At 37.0% G+C, this 27625-nt stretch overlaps 1 protein-coding gene across 3 annotated transcripts in view; it reads left to right on the top strand.

The window, feature by feature from the left end:
- The window catches only part of LOC120634491 (glycine receptor subunit alpha-3-like), a 33922-nt gene extending 7846 nt beyond the window's left edge, over positions 1 to 26076 (top strand). For all 3 annotated transcript variants that reach the window (XM_039905137.1, XM_039905136.1, XM_039905135.1), the window contains exons 3-9: positions 2493 to 2575; positions 4442 to 4668; positions 20117 to 20251; positions 22722 to 22822; positions 23433 to 23593; positions 24355 to 24427; positions 25356 to 26076. In XM_039905137.1, the coding sequence (XP_039761071.1) occupies positions 2493 to 2575; positions 4442 to 4668; positions 20117 to 20251; positions 22722 to 22822; positions 23433 to 23593; positions 24355 to 24427; positions 25356 to 25484 (909 nt within the window). In that variant the 3' untranslated portion in view covers positions 25485 to 26076. The remainder of the gene's footprint in view (positions 1 to 2492; positions 2576 to 4441; positions 4669 to 20116; positions 20252 to 22721; positions 22823 to 23432; positions 23594 to 24354; positions 24428 to 25355) is intronic.
- Positions 26077 to 27625: the final 1549 nt, after the last annotated feature.

The raw sequence follows: 27625 nt of genomic DNA, 5'->3' as shown, positions 1-27625 counted from the left end.
CGTACCATACTACTTAATATTGTAAATGCTAAAGTATGTGAGGGTGGATGTATATATGTATACATCAACTAAAATAATGACAACTTACTATCTTAGTATACCACGTAAAATAATAGTACACTAGCTGTTGCCCGCGACTTCGTCTGCGTTTGATATTGTTTTTAAAGTATTCAGTATCGCTAAGCCTTAAATGAGTATAGTAGTATATATATAACATGTGACTGTCAATTAATTATAGACAAATAATTTGCAATAAAATAAAATTGCGACTATAATTAAAGATCTAAGCTATCCTATCTCTTAAGTTGGACCAGACTGCTCACGGTGTGTCAATTTAATTTAAAATCGGTTAAGTTGTTTAGGAGTCCATCGCGGACAAACATCGTGACAGGAGATTTATATATATTAAGATAGGTACATAGCTAGCACGTTGATTATGATCTTAGCATCACATCTATTCTAGCTTCTCGATTGACTCATACGCGGACGAAGTCGAGAGGGTCCGCTAGTATAATAATAAAAATATAAATACTACGACAATACACACATCGCCATCTAGCCCCAACTTAAGCGTAACTTGTTTTATGGGTACTAAGACGACTGATGTATATTTTAATGAATAATATAAATAAATACCTCTAATATACATATAAACACCCAGACACTGAAAAACATTCATGTTTTTTACACAAAGATTTCCCAGTCGAACCCACGGCCTCGGACTCAGATGGCAGGGTCGCTGCCCACTGCGCTAATCGGCCGTCAAACAAAATAACTTACTAAGTATAACAAAATGACTCATTTTCCTGTTCTAGCCCGTTCTTCCTTGATAATTAAAATTTTCTATCGGTGAATAAAATGTTAAAATCGGTCGAGTAGTTTCAGACCCTATTCGCTACAAAACATTTTGTGTAGAGGTATACAAGTAGATATATTATTAAAGATTATAAAATAAAAAAAATTAGGAATTAGGAAATTAGGTATTCTACCACTGCCTTGTATGTATATAAGAGATATGTGTATATTTGTTAAAAGATATCTTAATTTTTCAAAAGAAATTGTGAATATAATACGTATAAAGTCGTCAGATATCCCAACAAGCTCTGTACTGCAAAACGATGCAATAGTACATATTATATGAAATGTGCTTGCGGTATGGCTGTAAAAATATATAATAAACTACCAACCGATTTCGAAAACATGAATCTTAATATGTTTAAGAATAAATTAAGTAAAATGCTTCTCGAAAAATGTTATTATGATGTAAAAGAATATTTATTATAAACTAAATAAATTATGGATCATTATTTCGATTTGGTTATTTATTTATTTTAATTTAATTTGACATTTAATTAAGGTTGATCTTTTTAATATACAATGAATCAAATTCGCACTCTATTAATTTGGTAGAATGTTATGCTCTCTAAAATAACTATATTGTTAACCAACATCTTTATATTGTACAAACGTTTTTGCAAATAAATTATTATTATTATTATTATTATAATAGATTTCTTCCCTTCATAGGCATAAATACGCTCTATGCTAGGCATCGTTAAATACATATAACACCGTATGGATTAATATGGATTAAAGCCATTTATAAGCTGAACGCCCATTATATACATGCATCCAAAGTTAATAGCTCCAAACTTTTTAATATCGGCTTAAATTAATCTGTTAAAGGTTTACCAAAAAATGCTTGCCTCCCTTTTAGGCTATAAAAGCTCGATCGAAATTCGGATAGTGCTCTCACACGCACTAAATCTAAATATACGTATCTGTTTTATGCCATTAAAACTACGAGTACCTAGTGGTAAAGCTGTTTGTGACACATCTCGTCCGGGGAAGTACCGCCATGCTTATTTCTGCCGCTAAGAAGCACCGCTGTGTTCCGGGCGACATGTTCCCGGTGACACAGGGCGGTAGTTTGTAGGACTTATTATTTGCATGCCTGTTAAGTGTTGTTCTGTTTATAGACGATGGTATTCCACTTACCATCAGGTTGACCTTGTGATTGGTCCGTCAATTATTATGTATATATAAATTGTCCACCAATCCGCACTGGGCGTGGTGGACTACGGCCTAAACCCCTTCTCATTGTGGGAAGAGACCCGTGCCCTGTAGTGGGCCGGTAATGGGTTGATATGATGATATATAAATATATATTAAAAAAAAAAATTTAGAAGGGACTCAACTTCAAAAATAATGTACAAGGAGTTTCTAATGAAATTTCTTGTATTTTTTACTTCCTCCTTTTTTTCCTTCTGTCTGTTATCAATATATATAAAATAATAAAAATAACTACGAGACCAAAGGCGTTGAACTACTACATCCTGTGGTAGTATCATACGCGTTACTTACGCGGTATATCATAAAATTAGTTAATCGAAGCTAAAAAGTGTTTCAAAAACCCTACAAATCCTTTTGAATTTCAAAGTCGCCCACCCTCACTGCATATCCTTTTGGTTGAAACCTTCCTTTTGTTTCAGACGTACGCCGCCGACATATTTTTCGCTCAAACCTGGAAAGACTTTCGCCTCCGACTGCCAGAGAATATGACTACTGAATACAGGTAATTAACTTGCGTTTCTTTTAGATCTAGTCACCTGTTCTGCTTTTAGATTTGTTTGTACTCTCTTGGATTTCGACGATTCATGAACTCGATTTAAAATTCAAATTCATTGGGCCCTATACTTTGTGCGATTGTGGCAGGTAATTTAGGGATCGTCGTGCTTGTTACTATCCTGGGATCCACGTCTTTAGAGAAATAACTGAGCACAGTTTTCATTGAAAAAAGGCCTTGACAACCAAAACCGTAACTGTTTGATAGGCGTTACAGGTTCATAAAACCGTGATAAAAGTGAAACCTGGTAGCTTACTATGGGCCTCATTATGAAAAAAGCTCAGAGAGTATCTCTACGAGTAAGTAATCAGTCGCGAAGTAAAGTTGCAATGGGTGGGGCAAATAGCTCGAGGAACCGATTTTGGGGTCCGAAGGTCCTCGAATGGCAACTCCACACCGTTAAACGCAGCGTTGGTCGGCCCGCAACGAGGTAAAAAGACAACATCAAACGAGTCTACCCGAAAACCAGCGGCCTAAGACCGTGGACATTGGAACAACAAAAGATGTCCAGCAGTGAAAGTGACGTCAATTGGTCGAAGTTATCATAATGAGATATCTGAAATTGAGATAATTGCTTTGAGGGTGTTAAGATCTAACAAAGGATTTTTTTATTCATCCCGCAAAGGGATTTATCAGAGGAAGACAGTTTGTATGAAACTCAATTTTTCAAGTTATACCCATAAATTTCGCATTTTGAGTTTTATTTGCTCTTAGCTTTTCCTAAAGCTTGCATTCTGGTGACCACGCAAACGTTTCTTAATCTCACAAGATTTAAGAAATTCTACCCAGATGAAGAAGAAGAAGAAAAAGGCTTTATTGCACATACAAATATAAAATCAGGTTAACAAAAAAATAAAAGATGCTGGCATCTCCTGATCATTCATGGTGATGGGTTATTAACAACCCATTATCGGGCTACTGCGAGGGACAGGTCTTCTGCTACAATGAGAAGGGATTAGGCTGTAGTTCACCACGCTAGCCAGATAAAAAAATCACAGCATCTATGAACTAAAATGCCAATCGATGGCTTCGGCTTCACTTTCGGGGCGCCGAGTTCGTATTCTAAGTTATGTGCGTTTTAAGTCATTAAAATATCACTTGCTTCAACGGTAAAGGAAAATATTGTAAGGAAACCTGCATGCTTGAGAGTTCTCCATAATGTTCTCCAGGGCGTGAGAATTACACCAACCCGCACTGGGGCAGCGTGGTGGACTACGGCCTAAATTCATCTCATTGTGGGAGGAGACCTGCGCCGGTAAAGGATTGATGTGATGATGTTGATGACGAACGCTTCTTAAGTGCTTATATCAGGTCTCCATGATTGAAACATTTTCGACAATAGAATTTATTGACAATTATATGTTCTGGCTGAAAAGATGAAGCCATTACTCCGCAGAGGGACGTTAATGATGATGTGTTTACCCAAATACACACACACAACAGACATACAACTCTCATATTTATTATTTTTTATAGAGAGGAACAAGTAGTAAGTTATATATTTATAATAAACAAAAATTATAAATCAATTAGCCCATTAGTATCTTCCTATTATTATTAAGTAATTAAACTGCATGTATAATATTTAAGCTAAAAATAATCAGAAACCCAAGGGGGTGAAGGCACTGAAGCTGAAATACAAGGTTTCATGGTTTAGCTTCAGAAGCTTGTAGTAAAATAATTATTTAAGATTTCATGGATGCTCCATCCTATAAAATAAGAAAACCTTTTTCCTATATTGTTTAGACTTAAGATTTTTTGGAAATAAACATTATTATTATTATTATTAAATAAAAGGTTTATTTTTTCCACTAGGCTTCTCGAAGTGGACTGGCTGAAACAGATGTGGAGGCCGGACTCCTTCTTCAAGAACGCCAAGTCTGTGACGTTCCAGACCATGACAATCCCCAACCACTACGTGTGGCTGTACAAGGATAAGACCATCCTGTACATGGTGAAACTGACCCTGAAGCTGAGCTGCGCCATGAACTTCCTGATCTACCCTCATGACACCCAGGAGTGCAAGCTGCAGATGGAGAGCTGTAAGTAACCATTTTGTATACCTATCATTAATTTACATTACGACAATATTATTTATTGCTTTTGGATTTGACTGCGCTTCCAACATGGCTGAAAATTGTGGTGTTAAAAGAAAACTATCAGAGAAAACAAACAAAGAAGTTCTCTTCTGCGTTGAGTACACTGTATGTAAGGTCATTGTAATAATTGACAGACCAAGCTGATAATCAGTGGAAAACCATCGCCTATTAACAGGGCAACACGGACATGCAAGAAGCCCATCCTACAAAGTACCACCCTATTTCTATCAACCTAGCGCGCAGGTGTTGCCTGTAATTACAACAAAACTTTTAGGCGGGAACACAGAAATGCTGCTCGGCGTAGAAATAGCAGTAGCACTTTCAGACGAACGCTGCCTACAGGTCTATCGTTCAGATTTTTATTTTTAGATGTAGCTAATTACACCCCTCTTCCCACGCGTGTCGTACAAGGTGACTAAGGGAATATAATGGAGAGCGGGAAGCAGCGTCTTCTGAATAGAATAGAATAGAAAATAATTTTATTGTTCACTGTTTACACATAGACACGGGCGTAAAATTATATTATTAAATAAGTAATAAAATTAAAAATTAAAAAAAAAAACAATCTAAGTATAACCACAATGTAAAATCAGTGATAAAATATGATTATTAATAATTAAACAAACTTGAAACATTAAAAAAAAAAGAAAAAATCATTAGACTAATAAATTTAAACTAAACAGATCCAGAGAACAGTCTCCACGTCAACTGTCATCAAAAAAATCATTTAAAGAGTAATAAATAGGCTTTAGCAATCAACCAATTTTTTAAAACTGTTTTAAATTTGAAGATAGAGAGATATTTTATATTATATTCTGTGATGCTACTACCATCTCCTGGGATCACCAACGTCTGCCCAGTGCAGCGTGGTGATTATGGGCAGACCCTTTCGTTGGGAGAGGCCTTTGGTCCAGCGGTGGACTGTTATAGGCTATGGCGATAACCACCTTAAGGGCCAGGGCTCTTCTCCGCGTAGTAGAGTAGTAAGACCTTAAGGATTGGGGGCGAGCGCGAAAGCTCGCTATAAGAAGAGCCCCAGGGCTCGATGACATTGGGGGAAAGGGGAACGTCGAGCCTCGAGTTGACCGTGACCATGGTATGTACCCACGACCGGTTGTCTTCAGAAATGGAGCAACATCGGTATGATCGGACTCTGGTGCACAAGAATTCCCAGGACTATAGGCACCAGCGATGAGGATAAGTTTCATTTCACTCTATCGTTCCAACATTTCGATACTCGTAATCTACGATTGCGAGCTTAATAATCTCGTACCGTCCGGTTAGTCTCACTAATTAGTAGCACAAATACATAGTATTTCATAGATATGATCGAAGCCACTCTTGTTGAGTGGCGTGGTTTTAACCACAACAATAAAATATTCATTTTGTTAGTGAAGGTTTAACGTAGGTGTTGTTTAAAAGCTTTTTGAGTAATGGCTTTATTACAATCAGTTATTATGGCTTTATATCTGCTATTAAATATTTATTAATGTGTCTATAATTTATTTATTTGTTTGAAAAGGCTTTAATTTATCGATGCAACTACCAGTCGGAGAAAAACCTTCTTTCATTATCATCATTAAATCAACCCATTCCCGGCCCACCACATTAATTGGATCTCCTCCCACAATGAGAACGATGTGCCGTAGACCATCACGGCCCACTCTGGCCCGCGTTGGTGGACTCCAAACTTCTTTGACGCAAGTGACATTTTAAGGTCTTAAAGCGCACATAACTTACATACGAACTCAGCCCCACGAAAGTGAAGCCAAAGTCTTTCCCACTAAGCTATCACAGCTTCAGCGCGACCAAAAGAGCTTGAGGTTTTTGCCATTTTTAGTATCCCAAATAAATATAAGCTTAACCAAAATTACCAAATATCCCCACGTATTTTTTATTTTATCGCAATTTCACATATTTTTTACTTATATTAAAATTTTAAGAATAATAAAAACATCCTACTGCTAAAATGCGTTGGTGGTAGTTTTTACGTTTTAATCGGCTAGTAAAATTGTATCTACTGTGGTATACAAATTTTTTTTAGTCATATATGTTATCAAGAGTAACATATCTTTATTTCGCTGTTCAGAACTTGATACATTAAATAGAACTACTATGTTTGAATCTCATTTTGAAATGCTCAGCAACTTAAGCCTAGAATGATGCATGTAAGCCACATCTTTTGTCAGTCTCAGCACTTCCTGCGCGTCTGTATTCTGTGCCAAGGTGCTTCATTATACGAGAAGCTAAGAGCTCTCATATAAAACTATACAACACATTTTTTATTTTTTAGTCTTTACCTAGTTTTTATTTTATTTTCTTCCAAGATGCTGTCCGCGTTTTTCATCCGCGTTTATTCCGTTTTTTTAGGAATCCTGAGAAAACCAGTGTTTTTCCTGGAATAAAAAGTGACACTTTCCGTACTTAAAACTAAATCTATGCCAAAAATCAAGTTGATTGGTTGCTAAGTTATGGCGTGAAGGAAGGACAAACAAACAATTTTTTTTGGAATTTACAATAATAGTTAGATATAATATCAGTATCCTTACGAGAAATCTGACATAGTAATATTTAAGTATACATATAGATATTAGCAAACCTCCCTGGGTCAGCACGGCTAACGGTCAGAACGGCTTCTTCTTAGACCAGGACGCGTTTGGAACCCTCGTAGCTTTAGTTTTAAGTTTACGAATGTGGTTATCGCCATCATCTCACTACCGTGTAATTCTTATGTACGCATCAGAAGTGCCACCTATGGGCCTACTTGAATAAAGATATTTTTGACTTTGACTTTGACTTTAACATCGGCAGGAGACATTATATCCCGGGGGAAGGCTAAAAACTTATCTTCTTCCACAGCTTAACAACTCTCACAGCACTGGCGCAAATATTATCCAAATAATATATGTGTTGTAATAAACGGGGGTAAACTTCTCCTATTCCATGTCCCATGCACGGCACGTTAATTATATCCCTCGTCAGGGGATATAATCGGGGGATATAATTTTTGTCTCCTCTTATAAGTGGGAGGATTGATCCCCGGCGGCTATAAGGGTACTTATAATTTCTCAATAATCTCCGTCTGACCTGATGGGAGGGTTCGGCGAAGGCTAGTTACCACCCAACCTTAAGAAACCGAACTTCTCCTTCCAAAGTGAGAAGGGGTTAAGGCCGTAGTCCACGCTGGCCCAGTGCTGATTAATGGACTCCACCTTTAAAAACGTTATGGAGAGCTCTCAGGCATGCAGGTTTCCTTCACCGTTTAAAAAATCAAAAATTTGGAAAATCCAAAAGTGCACGCCTCATAATCTCATTTTTTTCACAATAAAATAGAAATTTTTTTAACTGAAACTTTCAATGCTCATTACAAATTTTTTTTTTCATATTAATTATTATTCATTTTTTGTAAACAAGACACGGGAATGTCATAATGATTGCACATTGAAAGTTACAATTAATATTAGCTAGAATAATTACATGGAACTTAAGAAATTATGTCGTGTGTTACTTTAGATAATTAAAAAAAAAATTATTCCGATACGATCATTTTTTCGACCAATTTTGATGCCACATACACCCGTCCATACACGGACGTCCAGAAAAGATTATGTTTAATGTTATTATTTACTATGTTAAACAAAAAAAATGTTATTGAAATGTATTTTATGTGCCTGACAAATTATTTGACTCGATATTAGTGTACTCAAATTTACCTGTAAGTGCAATATAAATAACAAAAAATCAATTTCAGTTTCGAGAAAACTGCTTTTTTTGAAATGTCGTGAGTAGAGCACAACCTCACTTATGAGGCGTGCAATAGCCGGAGTACATCCAATCTCGGAAACATACAAATTAACAATACACCAATGATTCCACAACTTGATTAAGAAAAAAAATACCTCATAACCCGAATGCATCACGTAAATATGTATTTTGGAGTGACGCCAATGATAAAAAGATATAATCCGTCACGAGAAATGTTTGTGCACTGTGACCTAATTAGATCGCTACATCATCATAAGCCTGATAACCTTCCCACTGTTGGGAACCTTCCCACTCTCTCATTTGAGTTAAGTTTTAAATAACCACCTCTAGTTATGCTAATGACAAGGTTGCTTGGAAGCATCCGGCTCCGCTTTCATTTTCACAAGATAGAAAAATGAAAGTTAAACTGTAAAATGTAAATTGTTGATGTTGGAAAAGAGCAACTGCTGAGTTTCTTGCCGGCTTCTTCTCGGTAGAATCTGCCTTCCGTACCGGCGGTAGAGTCACTACAAACAGACAGGATTTTCCCGGATCTGATCAAAAATTATTAAATAATATGTGGCTTTTCAAGAATTTCTCAATACTATTAGCTAAAAAGTGGTGTCACTTTGCTTTAGTTAAGTCGCCGGTTCCAAAAAGATACCTAGCATGTGAGGATAAAATTAAAGGCATTGTGGCATGGTGGGTCCAATCTTAACCCCTCTCTCCTAGTTAACGTTACAGTTTAGTGTTCCGGTGCGATGTCGCGTAGAAACCGATTAGGAGTTACTACCATACGCCCGAATAGTATGGTTAGCCCGCTACCATATTAGACTGCATCATCACTTACCATCAGGTGAGATTGCAGTCAAAGGCTAACTTGTCGAAATTAAAAAAAAAGAGGGAAGACCTTTGCTAGCTGTGGGATATTTATAGTGATTGTGATTGATTAGGTACTTTCGCAAATGAATATCTATTACAAGCCTCCTTCTTTGGAAGTCGGTTAGCTGGTTCCTAAATAGACGTTAGATAATTAATAGATAAAAACCAGAAAATTTAAATAGAATAAAAATAATTATATTATTATATGAATGTTTTTGAAATAATGACTGTCTGTGGCCTCTTCAGTTTATAATGATGTTTTTGAACTGGTAACCTTATTAACCATCCAAGCCTTAATGAACAAAGACTTGCCTTTCAGAGGCAAAATTAATATGGTTTTTCGAAACTTTGTGTATGTATTTTCGAGTATCATTCAACTATAATATGTTTTGTGATATATTTATTCTTTGGTATCACTAGCATTTCGAATATTGCAGTGTTTTTTATGATTCCCTGCTTGGAATAAAAATAAAATCTTTGTCTTTTGACGTGCCAATGGGGAACAGGTCTCCTCTTTTTAATGAATACTCTCTCTTAGATTTTATGATTAGACCCGTTGTTCCAATGTGGGTTTACGGATAAAAAAAACATGTTGGAAATTGGTTATCCTTATTTAATATATATGCATAGCTAAGTTGGTACGAATTTAATTTAAAGTTATGAAATTAAATATTTTCAGTAAAAGAAAAACTCGCCTGAATTTTTGAATAGCAATGTTGCTTAATTAAAATTTTGCTATAATTAAGTTAAGTGTTACGTTGGAAATTTATACTTTTAATTAATTATTATTAAATTAAAGCTATTCAATATGCATACCGTCACATTAGGGTAAGCTGCAAAATGTGGTTGAATAATTTTGCTGTAACAAATGTACCTTCGTTTGGAAAACACAACCTTTGCTAGCCTTTGCCTTGGCTAGTAGCTTAAATAACAATTTTCGACAAATCCGGTTACAGCGTTCAATTTTAAATGTATATACCTATCAGATTGACATATTTTTAACAGACTTACAAAAAAGGAAGGAGTACTCAATTTGATTAACTCGATTTGGAAGATTCTTCTTTTTTGGTCTGAAATATACCTAGTATACTGAAGTATACTTTCCATGTGGTCCTATTTTCATCATTTTAAGAAATGTTAAAGATATTCTGAAGAAATCGAGGGTCTCTGGAGAAATCTCTTGTTATTGGGAAAAATTACTCAAATCGCTATAGGTATAACGATTTGAGTAATTTTTAATGAAACTTGAGCATATTCTTTCGAAACGTACAATTTAGTCACGTAAATCTGACGATCAAGACCAAGGATGGCCACCGAAATTATACAATAATAAGTATTACACTGGTTGCGATTCGATTATGGTACATAGTAGGTAAGCAATTTAAGCTCGTCATCATAAAGGATCTGATGGTTAAGTGCCGGGAGAACTCCTCAACCATTAACCGGCTTCGGGAAAAGCAATATCTTGTAAAATGTTATGAGCATTTGACTATTAAAACTTAGTTATAATTGCAAACAAACCAAGTAAAAAGCGTGAAAAAAATGTTTGGACTAAAAAGAACCGACTTCGTGAAACTAAAAACCAAGACAAATATTTACTGCAACATTCTTAAGTCGGTGCCAGAAATATGCAAATAAATAATCTTATACATTTAACTTGGTACCGGCTTAAAAATGTTTTTACGTAAGTATTGTATTGGTTTTTCTGTTCAAGAATTTTAACCCTGAGTTTAAAATGGCTTTTTTATTATTTTTATTAGTGTTTTTTTAACCTACACTTGGAGGAATTATCAATTTTATAAATTTAAAATGCATATAAAAATTTTGGGCACCGACAGGATTTGAACCTGCGACTCTCGGGCAATCGCGGCCTGAGCGCTTTCACCAATTAAGCTACGGCTCTCCTACCGTCGATGCTGAAATTAGTATATGCCTTTCACATCAGTCTTATAGCGACTGTAGCGTCATCTAGTACGAAACGTTGCAGTTTCGATCTACTAAAAAAAATTAAAATGGCTTTGTCAACCCCCAGCCTCAGAGAGCACGTTAATGCGTTGCCTAGTTACTATCCCTGACTTGTAACAATAGTCGCCAACCGACATTGGAGCAGCTTGTTGAGTGTATGCTCTAACATCCAACCATGCATGCGAGTAGACCTGTTCCCAACAGTGGGACGATTATTTGATGATAATTATGAAATAATTATCCCATCAACCCATTAGGCCTACTAAAGAGAACGGATCTCCTCCCACAATGAGAAGGGGTTAATGCCGTAGTCCGTTACGCTGGCCCAGTGCGGATTGGTGGACTCCACACATCTTTGAGAACATTATGTAGAACTCTCAGGCATTCAGGTATCCTCACGATGTTTTTCTTCAACTTTGAAGCGAGTGATATTTTAATGACTTAATTCGCACATAACTTCGAAGAGGTGCGTACTATTATTCGAACTCGGCACCGCGAAATTAGTATGTAATTGGACGAACCGCACCGCATTAGTTTGATGTATCTACATAGTAAAATAATTTCAGTACATAATTTTTTTGCATGTCGCTGGGCGGATTGTTTTCTTAATATTATGCCAAGCAACGTTGTTAAACCAATCGCCAAAGAAACGAATTTAATTGAATTGAAATTACAGATCTCACTGCCAGCTTCTTCTCAGCAGAATATGCCTTCAGAACGGTGGAGTCCCCACAAAGAAGCAGATTGGGCTTATATAATGCTTGCTTAAAATAAATAAATTTTAAATTTAAATTTGATCTTAAAATTGAGTTAGAATTAGGTTAATATATTTAAATACCTGCAAGCGTGTTAGCACGTAAATCATTAATATTCATATGAAAAAGATCAAAGAGCTAAGCGATAAAATTAGACCCCGCTGTCAGTCCCCGCTTCAAGAGCCATTGAACAGCTAACGAGTTGCCAAGCGACACTCGTGTACACCCCAGCTATACCTACGTACTACCCACGACACCAGCCTTTAGAATTATTACTAAATTAAAAACCATCCATGGCGCAGTGGTGAATGCTGTGGCGTTAAGTGAGAGGTCCCGGTTTATTATTTCAGAATTTTCTCTAGTTCGGTCTGGGTGGCGGCTTCGGGCGTGGCTAGGTGCAAACCTAATGACGAACATAAGCCGCCAAGCGATTTAGCGTTCCGGTACGATTTCATAACAAGTATAACTAAACGATCTTTCGCTTTATGAAAGCTGAAAGCTAAAACTAATTTACTAAAAGAGAGTAAGAACGCTTTATACGTCTATATTTGGGCTACATGAATAAACTATTTTTATTTTAAACAGGTGATAAGGGTCGTTTAAACCCACCGACCTGAATTTGAGTAGCGTGGTAGGTGTAAGCTCTAAATCCATCTATCCAATGAAGATAATCTAATGAAAGAGATCTCTATGTAGCGATAAGGCCACCAAATTGTACCCTCTTGCTCTTATATGTTTATATCTCTGTAACTACTTTTTTCTTTGATGTATAATAAAAGTGTATTCATTCATTCATTGAATGTAATAATAATAATATAACACCACCAATCCACACTGGGCGAGCATGGTGGGAGGAGACTCGTGCCCTATAGTGGGCCGATTATGTATATTTGTTGATATGATGACGATAATCATGAAACTAACGCCAATACACATATCGCCATCTAGCCCCAAAGTATGTGTAGCTTGTGTTATGGGTACTTAGATGAAAGATGAATATTTTTATGAATGATATACATAAATACATATCTTAATATATATAAATCTCCTGTCACGATGTTTGTCCGCGATGGACTCCTAAACTGCTTAACCGATTTTAAATTAAATTGGCACACCGTGAGCAGTCTGGTCCAACTTAAGAGATAGGATAGCTTAGATCTTTAATTATAGTCGCAATTTTATTTTATTGCAAATTATTTGTCTTTTATTAATTGACAGTCACATGTTATATATATATACTACTATACTCATTTAAGGCTTAGCGATACTGAATACTTTAAAAACAAAATCAAACGCAGACGAAGTCGCGGGCAACATCTAGTAATATATATATATATAAACACCCAGACACTGAAAAACATTCATGTTCATCGCACAAACATTTTCTAGTTGTGGGAATCGAGCCCACGGATTTGGACACAGAACGTAGGGTTGTAGCCCACTACGCCAATCGGCCGTCTAAACGGAACGTAATATTGCAATGGCTCACTTATATAAATGTATGCTATAAAAAATCCATGTAAACACCCACCCAAAACAGTCCCTCACGACCTCTTAACTTTAAGAACTTGAAAACAAATAACAAGCAAACTCAAGACATGCAATAACAACCTTTAAAACCTTCCCACAAAAATAGCCTTCGAGGGCCTCACCTATTTATGGACTCCCCCACTTTATAACATAGCGTCAGTCCTCAATCGGCCTCTCAAAGATCTCTACGATAAAAACGAGCTGACTTCAGAGACTCTGAGCATTGTTGAGAACCCTTGGCCCACATTTTACGTGGCACTCGAGGAATCAATCTTACAGTATCACCCGACAAACTTTACCTACAGACTGTAGCGGAGAGCTTTCGAATGTTTGCAGATGGCGGGCGGCTATTGTTAAGCGATTCATGGTATTAACACCCGTTTTAACGCAATTGGTTAACACTTGAGGGTAGTTGTGTTAATGAGACGATTGGTGCTAACGCTGTTTGCTTCTATCGCAAGACTAGCGGTCCCTCGCGACTTCGTCCGCGTATAAGTCAACCTTAAAAGATAGACATATGCTATCGCGGACTTTTTTTTAGATATTTTAAAGGAGAACAACTTTGTGATACATGATTTTATCGAAACTTTAACCTTCAAAAGAATAAAAACGGCGATTTTGAAACATTCTTCATTGTTGCTATGTTTTATTATGTTCATAGGCTTTAAAGTTACATTATGTAATGATACTTTTCTGTGAAACTAAAGCCTAATAGTTTTTGAGTAAACCGCTGCCATATTTTTTACAGAAATAAATGAGATACAGTCCCAATATAACAAGCGAATCAAGTGTCACTTTATTAGGTACGCGTCGCGTAACGTAGGTACTATGCGCGTGTCGGTCTTTTATCTCAATAGGTTTGTAAACACTTAGAATGTTTTGAAATTGCCTATATGGAAAAATAAATATGCTTCTTTTTGGTGATTCCTTATGAAATATACTTATGCAGACTTCAAAATTATATCGTAATTAGGTTACACGTTGCATATTGCCTATAGCCTACCTTGATCATTGGGATATCAAACACGGAAAGATTTTTTTTTAAAAATTGTGTCAGTCGTTTCTGAGATCATCGCGTTCAAGTCAGCTAATAAACAAACTCTTCAGCTTAATATATTAGTATAAGATTCGAATGTTTTCCGATGGAGCATGCATGTACTCCCGTTTTAACGTAGGATAGTTGTGTTAATGAGACAATTGGTGCTAATTCTGTTAGTTATAACTCGTTCTAGACAGTTCGAATGAACGGCTATCCCTTTCTAAGGGGAGAATTCTGAGAAGGATAGCCGGTCTTTTAGGCCTGTCAGTTTAAAGATTTGTGTACAATTTATTAGCACGATTATTAATTGTAATAATCTTGTTATTTTCAAGGTCAAGGTTTGGGTCGAAAATGATAAATCCATTTTCACTTGCTCTCGAGCCAAATTTTTATTTTCATGCTCATGTTACAGTAATTTTATAAAGCGGGTAAATAGTTACCTACACTTTTGATGACTAATTACAATTCAATAGGTATTTTATAATTGTTATGTAATTAATAAATAGTTTTAAGAAACAATTTAAACTATATTTAATTACAACTAATGTTCATGACATTGTGTTGGTGGGTATTTCGATATAAATACGACTGCATTATCGATACACTCCTCTCCCCCCCGATGTCGTCGAGCCCTGGGGCTCATGGCGAGCTTTCGCGCTCGCCCCACTCCCCCGGTGACGCCGTAGCAACCCCTCAGGTGGTTAACGGCAAGTGTCCTTCCGTAAAATGAAAAATGAAAAATGATACACTCCAGTCCTATATGGACTCGAACGATGCAAAGATACCTCCCGGTGTCTCGTTTATCACTATTAGAAGTAAGTTAACTGTTATTAAATCGTTACATTATTCTTGCGTAGTGGTGAGCGCTGTCGACTTATGAGTAGATGGTGCTGGGTTTGATTCCCAGCAGGGGCCATTTGGATATTTGTTTTATGCGTATATGTATATGCACCACCTAACTATTATCTGTATTTGTCATCTTCGCCATATGAAGCGATAAGGCCGCAAAATTGTATACGTTGTTTTGTAATACTTTTCTATTTTATGTAATTTTTTGGTGTGTAATAAAAGTATATTCATTCATTAATTAATTCATTATTTGATGCATTTAACTAGGAAGTATGCAATGCTAACAAGTATTTTCCTATGAAAATATTTTTGATTAAATTTTTTTGGAAACGAAGTCGTGGCATTGTCCTTTAAATTCTAAGACCCAAAGCAGAAAATAAAATTTAATCTTTTATTTTTGTTTTAAATTTCAAGCTAGCACAATAAATAGATACATGTCAATTGTCATGTACACGCTTCGTTCAATAATATTATTGATCGCGGTATACACTTTAGGTTAATGATAAAAACGAAACAATGAATTTACTACATTGCATTGCATTTCGTAGCAATAAAAAAGTATTTTTATCGCGGTGCATTCACAAGAAAATTAAAATTCATAAACCTAATTAGTTCGGACTGAAAACTGAAGTCCTTATATATTTATTTTGATGTCGATAACGTTATAGCTAGGTATTTAAAATTCTTAACATCATTGTAACTAATATTGTAAATACTAAGATGTGTTTGTTGGTTAGTCCATCCTTAACGCCCTAGCTAAGCAACCAGTCAATCTGATTTTTGGCATAGAGTTTGTTGAAAGGATGAAGACTAAAATTTTTTATCCCAGGAAGCCAGTCCCATGGAATTTGTGTAACACTGAGCGCGGGTGAATAAGTATAACGTAACTGGCTATAGTTAAGTCAAATTTATTCCTTATCTAGCTATAGTTAAAATATACCTACCTACTTATTTCGATAATTTATAGATTTTGTTTGATTTGATTCGAACTCAGCTCCCGAAAGTGAAGCCGAGCTCCTACCCACTGCGCTATCACCGCTTCTCTACTTCTTCAAGAGTATACACGCGAAAAATAATAATTTCCGAAATCGGTCCATAGTTTGCAGAAAAAGTAGTGAAAATACGAAAATAAATCAAAAACTAAAACGTGACTACAGTAAAATTTATTTATTAAAGAAATCTAGAGCTGGAGTGGACTCTCGTTTTCAATTTTTATGTATAACTTGAAAGTTAGTGCCTATATAATTTTAAACCTGGTTTGACAAGAAGTATTCTGATTTATTGTGACGTCACAAAGCCTGGGACACTTGGGTCGCTAAAAGGAAGCCAACGATAGAATAATTATAAACGTCAACTCAATGGGGGCTTCCCAAAAGTGGAACGTCATTCTTCAGCTTGAAGCCGGTTAGGAAGTCTTATTTTATTTTAAGTCAATTTGAAAAGGGCTGTACTTTATATAGGGCTGATCGTAACAAGTGGAGGCGCATCGCGGGGGCTGCTGTAGCCAAAGAAAATGAACCATCGTCAACCACGAGCACTCTATCGAGAGTGAACGACAAAGGAGAGTACATTAGAAGCCGTAATAGGTAGTGTTAAAATCACGCCAAGCAGCATTGCTATGTTCCGATCTAAAAAGCGTGGTTGCCGGTGAAATTTCAGGCGCTTGAGGCTTAACACCTACGCCACAGTTCGTTGGACACACGGCGGCACTTTTTAGGATAAATATAAATAAATAAATAAATATACTACGACAATACACACATCACCATCTAGCCCCAAAGTAAGCGTAGCTTGTGTTATGGGTACTAAGATAGCTGTTGAATATTTTTATGAATATAATACATATAAATACTTATAATATACAGATAAATACCCAGACACTGAAAAACAATCATGTTCATCACACAAACATTTTCCAATTGTGCGAATCGAACCCACGGCCTAGGACTCAGAAAGCAGGGTCGCTGCCCACTTATTGTGTCTTGCGAAGTGTTGCCCTGTTTTTAGGCTGTGGTTTTCCACTCGCCTTACATCTGCTTGGTCTGTCAATTATGCATCGTCATCATTATCATAGCAACCCATTACCGGTAACGAGTAAAGGTGATGGCCGTAGTCACCACGATGGCCCAGTATTGGTGGCCTTCACACACCCTTTAAGAACTTTACAGAGAACCCTCAAGTATGCAGGTTTCCTCACGATGTTTTCCTTCACCGCTCAAGCGAGTGATATTTAATTGCTTAAAACGCACGTAACTCAGAAAAGTTAACACGTAACGAATAGCGTGCTGGGATTCGAACTGAGCCCCCGAAAGTGAAGTGGAACCCACTGGGCTATCACCGCGTCAGTCAATTATTACTTTAAAAAAAAAGGAATTGGAAGAGATCCCCATACAAGAAAAGCCTTGTTGGTTTTCTGGTACGAAACTCTTCGCGTTCAAGTACAACTTGCTCTTTGTCGGTTTTCACAATTGAAATACACTCGAGCTTAATTAAAACAGAATAATGTAATGCTGTATTTTAGTACAAATAAAGTCAGAAAATTATTTTATTTTTATATCCGCACACAAATCTGAAAGACTATATGAATGCGTTTAATTGATATACCTACCGATGCAAGCAAAGACGTCAAGAGACTCTTCCCGAATCGCGTGAAGAAAGAAAAACAGAAAAAAACGTATGTACACGCGTTAGATTTTATATTTTTTTGGCGTAGAAAGTTAAAAATCTTTTCAAAAATTGTAGTTTACGCTTTATTCTACGTTTGTATAGAAAGCGAAACAAACAATAGGAAAAAGGTGTTTAATACATTGAAAGTTTTATTATAACGCATTATCTAGTTATCTCATTAGCGAACCACCAAGTTTCACTGAACATTAAAATTTGAGATTTTTGCAAGTACAATTGAATCAATTAAACCAGCCGCAGCCCGCAGATTTGGCAATTGAAAGTAAGTACACTGTCAAACCTGTTTTTGAAAAACTAAATTGTTGACTATAGCTAACTTCAGGGTGTCGGCTTTTGAGACGGTGTGCGCGCATTGTAAAAAGTGAGCTGGCGGACGATGTATTCTCATCTCACTCGGTTTTCATCCTGTTAAAATCGTGTAACCATTGTGCGTGCGCATTTTGTTACATCGTATAATTTCACTCCCATGATTTTTTTTGCAAAATATAGTGCGATTCTTTGAGACCCTTAAGGGAGTAAGTCTCACTTCCCAGTACCCATTGCAGTCATTGGTAATACTGAGAAAATTTTTCGGAGTTAGGTGCATTTAAAGCGATGACATCAACAATGGTGAAGAAAATCATCTCGCGGTAACCTGCGTCCCTGAGACTTCTCGTGAATTATCTGTTTGGTTTTGTACTAAAGTGTAATAACCGTCAATAATTACGTAGCGGTTCCGCTGGCGCTGAAAATGATCATGGGCGGCGGTAATCATACAAACAATTGATACCCGATTGGCAGCGTGCAGCGACCCTACTCTCTGAGACCAAGGCCGTGGGTTCGATTCCCACAACTGAAAAATGTTTGTGCGATGAACTTGAATGGTTTTCAGTGTCTAGATGTTTATATGTATATTATAAGTATATATGTATATTATTCATTAAAATATTCATCTGTCATCTTAGTACCCAGAACACAAGCTACGCTTTTTTTGGAACTACGAGTACATGGCGATGTGTGTATTGTCGTAGTATATTTTATTATTTATCTTATATCTTTTATATATAATTGGAATCTCGGAATCCGCTCCAACGATTTTCATGAAATTTAGTATACAGGGGGTTTCGGAGGCGATAAATCGATCTAGCTGGGATTCATTTTTAGAAAATGTAATTTTATTTGTGTTTTGCGGTAATAACCGATTTGGTGCCACGAAGTTCCTAGATGCTGTAAATCTTCTATCTGGGTTATCGCGTATTATAATAAGCTTAGGGATGAAGTTCACAAATCCGCACTTGGCCAACGTGGTGGGCCGTGTTGGGTAGACTGTGCAATGTAGTGGCCCTGTAATGGGTTGATAATGACTATTATTTGAAAAAAATTTAGTAGTAAAAAAAAGTAGAATTAGTTTTTTTTATTTTATATTTTTTGTTAATATTATGTACTTTTGATCGAGTTGTATACACTAGTTTATGTATTAGTATGTAGTTATTCGCATGTATGTATTTTAAATTGTTCATTTGCACCACCAGCAGTCCACTCTCCTCTTCTTCTTTCCTAATTCAAAGGTTGCCTGCCATAGATCGCTATAAAGCGATAAGGCCGCATCTTGTATCCTACTTCTATCTTTATGTTTCTGTTTTTTTTATATTGTTAATGTTGTGGTATACAATAAAGGGTTAAATAAATAAATAAATTTGTGCCTTGTACTGATGGCATCGGAATACATTTGCGCCCACACCGCCTCTTCCCACAAGTGCCGTACGAGGCGACTAATGGAATATAACGGAGAACGGGCAGCTGCGTCCTCTGTACTACTACTACCATGTACTACGATTACGACCCCGCTTGCCCTGCTTGTCTAAAGACCAGCAGGACTGGTGTAGGCTATTGATGATGATTGATTGATTTGAAAATACTAATATAATAATAAGGTTTGTTAATCTTTTCCGCCTTATTTCAGTGTCGCATACGACGGACGACCTGATCTTCCAGTGGGACCCTGAAGTACCGCTGGTGGTGGACGAGAACATAGAGCTGCCTCAGCTGGAGCTCGTCCAGAACAGAACTGCAGACTGCACGCAGGTTTACTCTACTGGTGTGTTCATTATTATCGCTCCGCAATTGCTCCCAGTATCTACATAGCTTTGCCAACCTCTATGGCACAGTGATCAGTGCTGTGGTTCTAATAAGCTTCATTGTCGGATCCTGTAAAGAGGTCTCGGGTTTGATACCAGGCAGGTGCAATTTCTAAATTTATGTTTCTGAATTGTCTCTGGTCTGGCCTGGTGGGAGGCTTTGGCCGTGGCTAGTTACCACCTTACGGAGAAAGAAGTGCCGCTACGCGATTTAGTGTTCCTGTGCGATGTCGCGTAGAAACCGATTGCTTCCTTTTGCTATTGCTACCGATACGGTATGACTATCATGCTCCATAACAGGTTAGCCCGGTACCATCTTAGACTGCATCATCACTTACCACTTACTTATTTACTTTTTTGCCAAACCATATATAATCACCACTACAAGTGAATACAAGTAAGTAATTGTTTTTCTTGTCACCCATTTCAACATGAAATCAACTCGAAAATGAAACTAGAATACCCTCAAAAGAAAGTAAGAAACTCACAATCCACTAAAACATGTAACAATACCGGCAAAAACCTTGATCCAAAACGTAAGTTTACTCCTAATAGATAAAATGACCGTATTAGTTTCCAAAATGTTTCAATATTGACTCAAGTCATAATAATCTTATAGCGCTATTAATATTATCCCAATGTAAGTTCTTCTTATCTTGGTTAAAGTACTTTTTGTTGACTTTGGATTTAATTGAAGTTCGGTTAAAAGCCTTGTCCTGTTTTGAATTTACTAGATAAAACTGATTACTGTCGCTGCTTGCACATAAGTTAACATAATTCGTTAATTCTGCACTAGCCTTACCTTGGAAGTCAGGAACTTTCGCCTTCTCTCGTGCCTCAGAAATCACTTAATCCTTCAATCCCGTTTTCTATTACTTATACATATTTCTAGTACGGTGTACTTAGTAGTTGCGCCAAAATTTTTTAACAAAGACAGACGCACAGACAGACGCACTTCTGCATTTAAAATTTTAATTACTAGTATGAAAATAGCTCGGAGAACCGATGGACGTTGGGGTCTTAAGGTGCTGGAATGGCGACCCCGCACCGGTAAACGCAGCGTAGGTCGGCCCCAAACGAGGTGGACAGATGACATCAGGCGAGTAGCTGGGAGCCGTTGGAGGCAAGCGGCCCAGGACCGTGCATTGTGGAACTCCCTACAAAAGACCTATGTCCAGCAGTGGACGTCGGTTGGTTGAGATGATGATGATGATGATGATGATGATGATGATGAAAATAAAGCTCAATTCGATATAATTAAACAATAATTTAAGTTAATATCTCCTGTAATGATCAGGTGTTGGAGCGAATTAGAGAGAGAATTGAGAGAGTAATTGGAGGAATTATAAATTAAACCGTACTGTACGGAGGCTTCTGGATAAGAAAGGTGGAGGACCGTGTGTGGTGGCGCGATCTTGGAAAGGCCTTTGTTCAGCAGTGGACGTTTGTGGGCAGTTGACGATGATGATGTACGGTATCGGAGTCTCCTGCTTTTGGCGTTTAGTAAAGCAAATTAGGCCAAATGTTTGTGGTATATCATGCAATTCCGTAGGGTTACGCCGTTTACTTCTATCCAATAGTATTTCAATTCTGATCCAAAACCTCAGTATGGAACCTTTTCTAACCTACGAATTTGATGACTTTTTGTGGCATTAGACCTTTTTGCTGACGACTGTGTGTCTCCTGGTAACTGACTCGTTGGTCTAGTTGGTCTGGTACGAAGGATCACGCAGACCTGGGTTTAAATACTGTTCGAAGAAGTAGCAGTACCAACTCGGAGTTAGGGTTCTTGTACTGTACAGACGTTGCCTACTGTCAGCGGCAGCTGTCAACCTAAAGCAACCGCAGGCGATGCCCAGAGTAACCCTGCCATTGGCAATGTGACGTCTGTATAAAAGAACTCTAAGGATATTGCTGGTGTCAACCGCCTTACCACGGAGAGCACGTTAAGTCGTTGGCCCGGTTATTATCCTACAAATCCGCATAGGAGCAGCGCACTGTGTCTGTGCTCTACAACCGTCTGCTATGGGAGGCCTGTTCCCCGCAGTGGGACATTAAGAGTCTGCGGATTAAAAGTCGCCTAGTATGGCAATCCTCCAAAACAAGACTTGACGGCCGACTGGCGCAGTGGGCCGTGGGTTCGATTCCCACAACTGGGAAATGTTTGTGTGATAAATGATGATGATGTGATTATTTTTCAGTGTCTGGGTGTATATCTGTATATTATAAGTGTATTATATTCATAAAAATATTCAACAGCTATCTTAGTACCAATAAAACAAGCTACTCTTACTTTGGGGCTAGATGGCGATGTGTATTGTCGTAGTATATTTATTATTATAGAATCAAGCTATAACTTGGCAAAGTCTGCCCATAAATGGCTGTAGCACTCCAGGAAACTAGTCTCTGACTTTACCTACTTTGTTCCAGGAAACTTCACCTGTCTCGAAGTGATATTCAAGCTGAAGCGTCGCCTGGGATACCACTTGTTCAACACCTACATACCCACCTGCCTTATTGTTATTATGTCCGTAAGTTTCATGTTTCCTACCATATTGTGGATACTCCATCCGTGGTCTGTATACCGCGGACACGTACGAAGCGCTTCGCATCTTCGTTTCTGATCCGCACCGCTAGGATCTGGAATGCCCTTCCAGCTTCAATTTTCCCCAGTTCCTACAATATGTGTACCTTCAAATTCAAATCAAGAGTGAATTGGCATCTTCTAGGCAAGCGCGCTCCACCATAGGCTGCATCATTGCTTACCATCAGGTGTGATTGCAGTCAAGAACTCGTCGAACTCGAACAAGTCCAACGTTGTGAGTTTTATACTAGAACTTACCCCCATTCGATTAACCATATTTCCTTCAAAATTCATTTATTTCAAGTAGGCCTAATATAAGCACTTTTGAAACGTCAAGTGTGTCTGTTTGTAATGACTCTACCGCCGGTTCGGAAGGCAGATTCTACCGAGAAGCCGGCAAGAAACTCCGCAGTTGCTCTTTTCCAACATCGTTTTACAATTTAACAATCTTTTTTCTATCTTGTTTGAGATGAAAGCGGAGCAGCTTGTTTCCAGGCAACCTTGTCATTAAGAAATCCATCAATATTATAGTAACCTCGATGTATTAAATGTTACAGTGGGTATCTTTCTGGATCAAACCTGATGCGGCGCCAGCACGTGTGACCTTGGGCGTGACCTCACTGCTCACCCTGTCCACACAGCACGCGAAATCCCAGGCGCAGCTTCCTCCGGTGTCCTATCTCAAAGCTGTGGACGCCTTTATGTCTGTCTGTACTGTGTAAGTGTATTTCCATATCCATGTTCTAGATTTTATTATTTATTTTTATGTTTTTCTATGTTCTAGATTTTATGTTACCTGGCTAATTAACTTGTGGGCTTCTTCTGAGATCTGGGCGCGATGGGAACCCTGGTAGCTTAAGTTTAAAGTCATTAATTTATAAAAATAGAAAGAACATGATTTTAATGTATGTCACTTGATGCGCGTACCAATGTGTTTTTAATACTTATTGATGTTTAGAAAGATTTACGTACTTAAAATCAATTTTTATTTGGTATTAAAGTAATATACGTAGTTTCAGCTTTCAAACACAACTGGTCTGGTATTTTTGCGGGAAAAGCAAGGATAAATAAAAGAACAAGCTTAGGAGAGTCGGTTTTTTTTAAAGATGCCCTCTGCTAAACGTGACAAACATCTTAGGGATTATGCCTCGCTACGGTGGTTTTGAATAATTTTTAGATTTTATTTACGTACTTTTATTTTCGCGCATTTTTGGTTATTATTTAGGTTATTTTTGTTTAAAAATATTTTAATGGTAATCTTTAAATTTAGAATAGAATAGAAAAAACTTTATTGCAACACAACACAATAAAGACAACAAACAAAATTTAGATGTTGGGAGCGAAGGAAGAAGGTCTTGCAACAATTTGTTGAAGAGCGAGTGGTTGGAAAATGTATTTTGTTGGTAAAATACGAACAAAAATTGCCTAAGTAAACTTGGTGGGAGAAAAATGCCATAATGATTGATTCTTTTTTTTCAGTTTCGTGTTTATGGCATTGATGGAGTACTGCTTGGTCAATATTATCCTTGACGATAGAGGTGGGAAGCCCAAGGTAAGTTTTAGCTTTAACTTTATAGTAAACTAGCTTTTGCTAGCGTCCTTCGTCCGCATTTATTAAGATTTTCTACAAATCCTGCGACAACCTTATTTTACCTAGAATAAAAAGTAGCCTACGTCACTCTCCGTCCTTACCACTAACTCTATCCCAAAAATCGGGAAGATTGATTGCTTAATTACAGCGTGAAGGTAGAACAAACAAACCAACAGACAAACAAAGAAACAAACAAACAGACTTTCGCATTTGTAATAATTATAGCGATTAGTAAAGATAAAAATTACGGAGTTTAATTATAAGATCACCATCAATTTCATATTTCCATCAAACGAAAAATACAGCACTACGATTGTTTATAAGTACATTTATCAATACAAATCTGTGTCGAGTTGGTACTTATTCTTGGTCATATTGTGATTTGTGGAACGCGAATCAATCTCATGATTGGATCATGCTGTCATGGTGATTTGGGGCGTAGGTGGTCCATACTGTCGAGGTTTTTGAATTGGCACAAAAATTACGAATTACAAATGTACAGAACGCTTGAAACATTGCCCCGTCCGATCCCACAATGCCCCGTGCATTTCTCGTAATTTTTTACCCCCGACGCAATTACGTCACGATGTTATAAGTTTAACGTGTGTGTGTGTGTGAGTGCGCGTGCATGTGCGCGTTTTTCTATCGCGGTGGACATACATTGTTCCTAATATACTTAATAAGGTTCAAAGGATCATTAGGATGTTGATTTATTTATTTATTAATTTATTTGTTTATTTATTTAAGAACACTAACAACATGCATATTACACGTTTTTTAAACATAGCACACACACGAACACATGGACTGATATGCACGTCAATGACAAGTGCACATAGCATTTGTAATATTATTAATAGTAATATTGATGATGATATTAACCTTCCAGGAACCTGCCGAAGCTGCCAAGGCCCGGATGCGCGCAGTCAGCATTGACCGCTTCTCCCGCGTATTCTTCCCACTGCTGTTCGCAGTCCTCAACGCAACCTACTGGATCCAGTTCGCGCAGTACATCTGATTGTCTTAAACGACACATTATTGTGTCCCAACTACCTTCAACTCAGGAAAAGGAATATATAAGAAAAAAACTATTAACGAGCATCATAGGTTTAAGGTTTCTCAAACGTATCTCGCAATCATTGAAGTCATTTCGAATAGGCATCGAAATTTAGTGTCATAGTAAAAGCGGCCTAAACACGCTTTTTTTAAAGCTTCCAAAACTTTCGAATATATCAAATATGTACTTAAGATAATCATTTAAATAGCACATTAGATTAAAAATAAATAACAATCCCGATACAACATTACAATGTTAATTTATCTCGTCCATTCCACAAATCGGGTCAATTTATCGTCGTTATTCCCATACAAATCTATATATTCCTTTCCCTGAGTATTTCTAGTATATATGTATAGACTATGCCCGTTTTCACTAAACCCAAAAATAACCTTAATAAGAAGCCTAATAATTTAGGTGATTCCCAGAGAAAATAAACGTTACACGAACTATTATGTGATGTCTAACGAGGTTAGCTGCTGCGTAAAGTTACGACTACGATTCGGAAGATCGAAAAGTTTAGGGGACTCATAAACTGACACTTGACAAATGAAAAAAAAAACGTTTTTTTATAATAAACATAAATGAACAATATGATAATACAAACACAAAATAGCACATCTTGTGGCAAAAACCATTGACAAGTAAGGTATATGAGTTGCCTGGAGAAAATCGAGGTAAATGTATCCTTAGGAATCTTCTTTGACTAGGAGTTACTTACTTAGGCATTGCCTTGTCCATCGTTAGTGAAAACGGGTGTTCGTGTCCGCTTTCTGAGAGTTATTTAGAAGGCGGCACTACAAATACAAACACTCATGGTCGGCAGACTCTGCTCGGTATCCGGTGTTATGGTTTTTTTGTTTCAATTTTCATTTCCATTCCGTTCGCAATTTTTAGAATGCCAATATGAAATATATTTGTTGCTACCTCATCACAATCACTCTCCTTATTAAATGACCACTACTAGACACTTTCAACGTGTATGACCTTAATTTTCAAACAAAACATATGCCTAGGAATTTGCTTAGATTAGGCTTTATTTACTTATGGCCGTCGTTAGTAAAGACGGGCATTAGATTAAGACATCAACATCTCCTGAGGATGCTCCGGTGTCGGAGCGAAACGTGCGTAGAGAGTACATTGTCGAAGATTCGGTGTGCATATAGATTGAAGAAATTATAAATGACACCGTACAGATTCTTCTTTTCGCAGAATATAGAAGTTATGGCTTAATGTTCATTGTATATCACAGATTCACCCAAAAAAATATAATCTTGACTTAAGTTACTAAATCACATAATTCCAAACTAATATCGCACCCTACAATACACAAGTAATGAGCAACTTCAAATAGCGACCTCAGTCCTGAAGTTACCACAACGATTTCCTATCTCCTATCCAGGAGATTCTAAAGCCCTCGGATAGGATCGCCAGCCCTGAGACCTTATAGAGGGTTTACCCATAACTCAACTCTACAACTCATTGGAAATTTCTGGCAAAATAGTGGAAAAACCCCTTGAAAAAGATGAAATCTCGATGTAAACGATATTTATGTTTTTTCGCCTGTAATTTTTAAGCATCTATAATCATTTTTACGGTGAGGACTTAATTTGACTCATCTCCTAAAACTTGTTAATTCCTACGTCAAATTGAATCCTCGGTTTATCATTATTTGACGGTTGAAAAATCGGCCCTGATACGATGAACTTAACAATTATTCTAATAAACATGTTTTAAATCGCGATGTAGTAATTTCCGTATTATAAAGACTTCATTGTATATTATAATCTATGTTTATTTATCTATTTGCGTAAGTATGATGTTTATCATTTATTTCAACGTGTTTTCATCAATATTGTCTTTTTTGCGATGATTATCGATAATGTATTCAACAGCAATATGGACGCGTTAATTTTATTGCTTTTTCTCGGAATGGTGGTTAAAGTATTCTACTTACTTATTATATTTATATATTCCATTGATCTTCTCTCATTTTATTAGTTTCTCGTAAATAAACACGTTTAACCATAAAAGATTAAGTGTATGTAAGTTTCCGATGTTATTTTAAAAATTAAATATTAGGAATATTAAATTTAAAAAAA

The sequence above is a fragment of the Pararge aegeria genome, chromosome 24 (genome assembly GCF_905163445.1).
Source record: "Pararge aegeria chromosome 24, ilParAegt1.1, whole genome shotgun sequence".
NCBI classification, from domain to species: domain Eukaryota; kingdom Metazoa; phylum Arthropoda; class Insecta; order Lepidoptera; family Nymphalidae; genus Pararge; species Pararge aegeria.
This window is presented reverse-complemented; position numbering and strand designations above follow the sequence as displayed.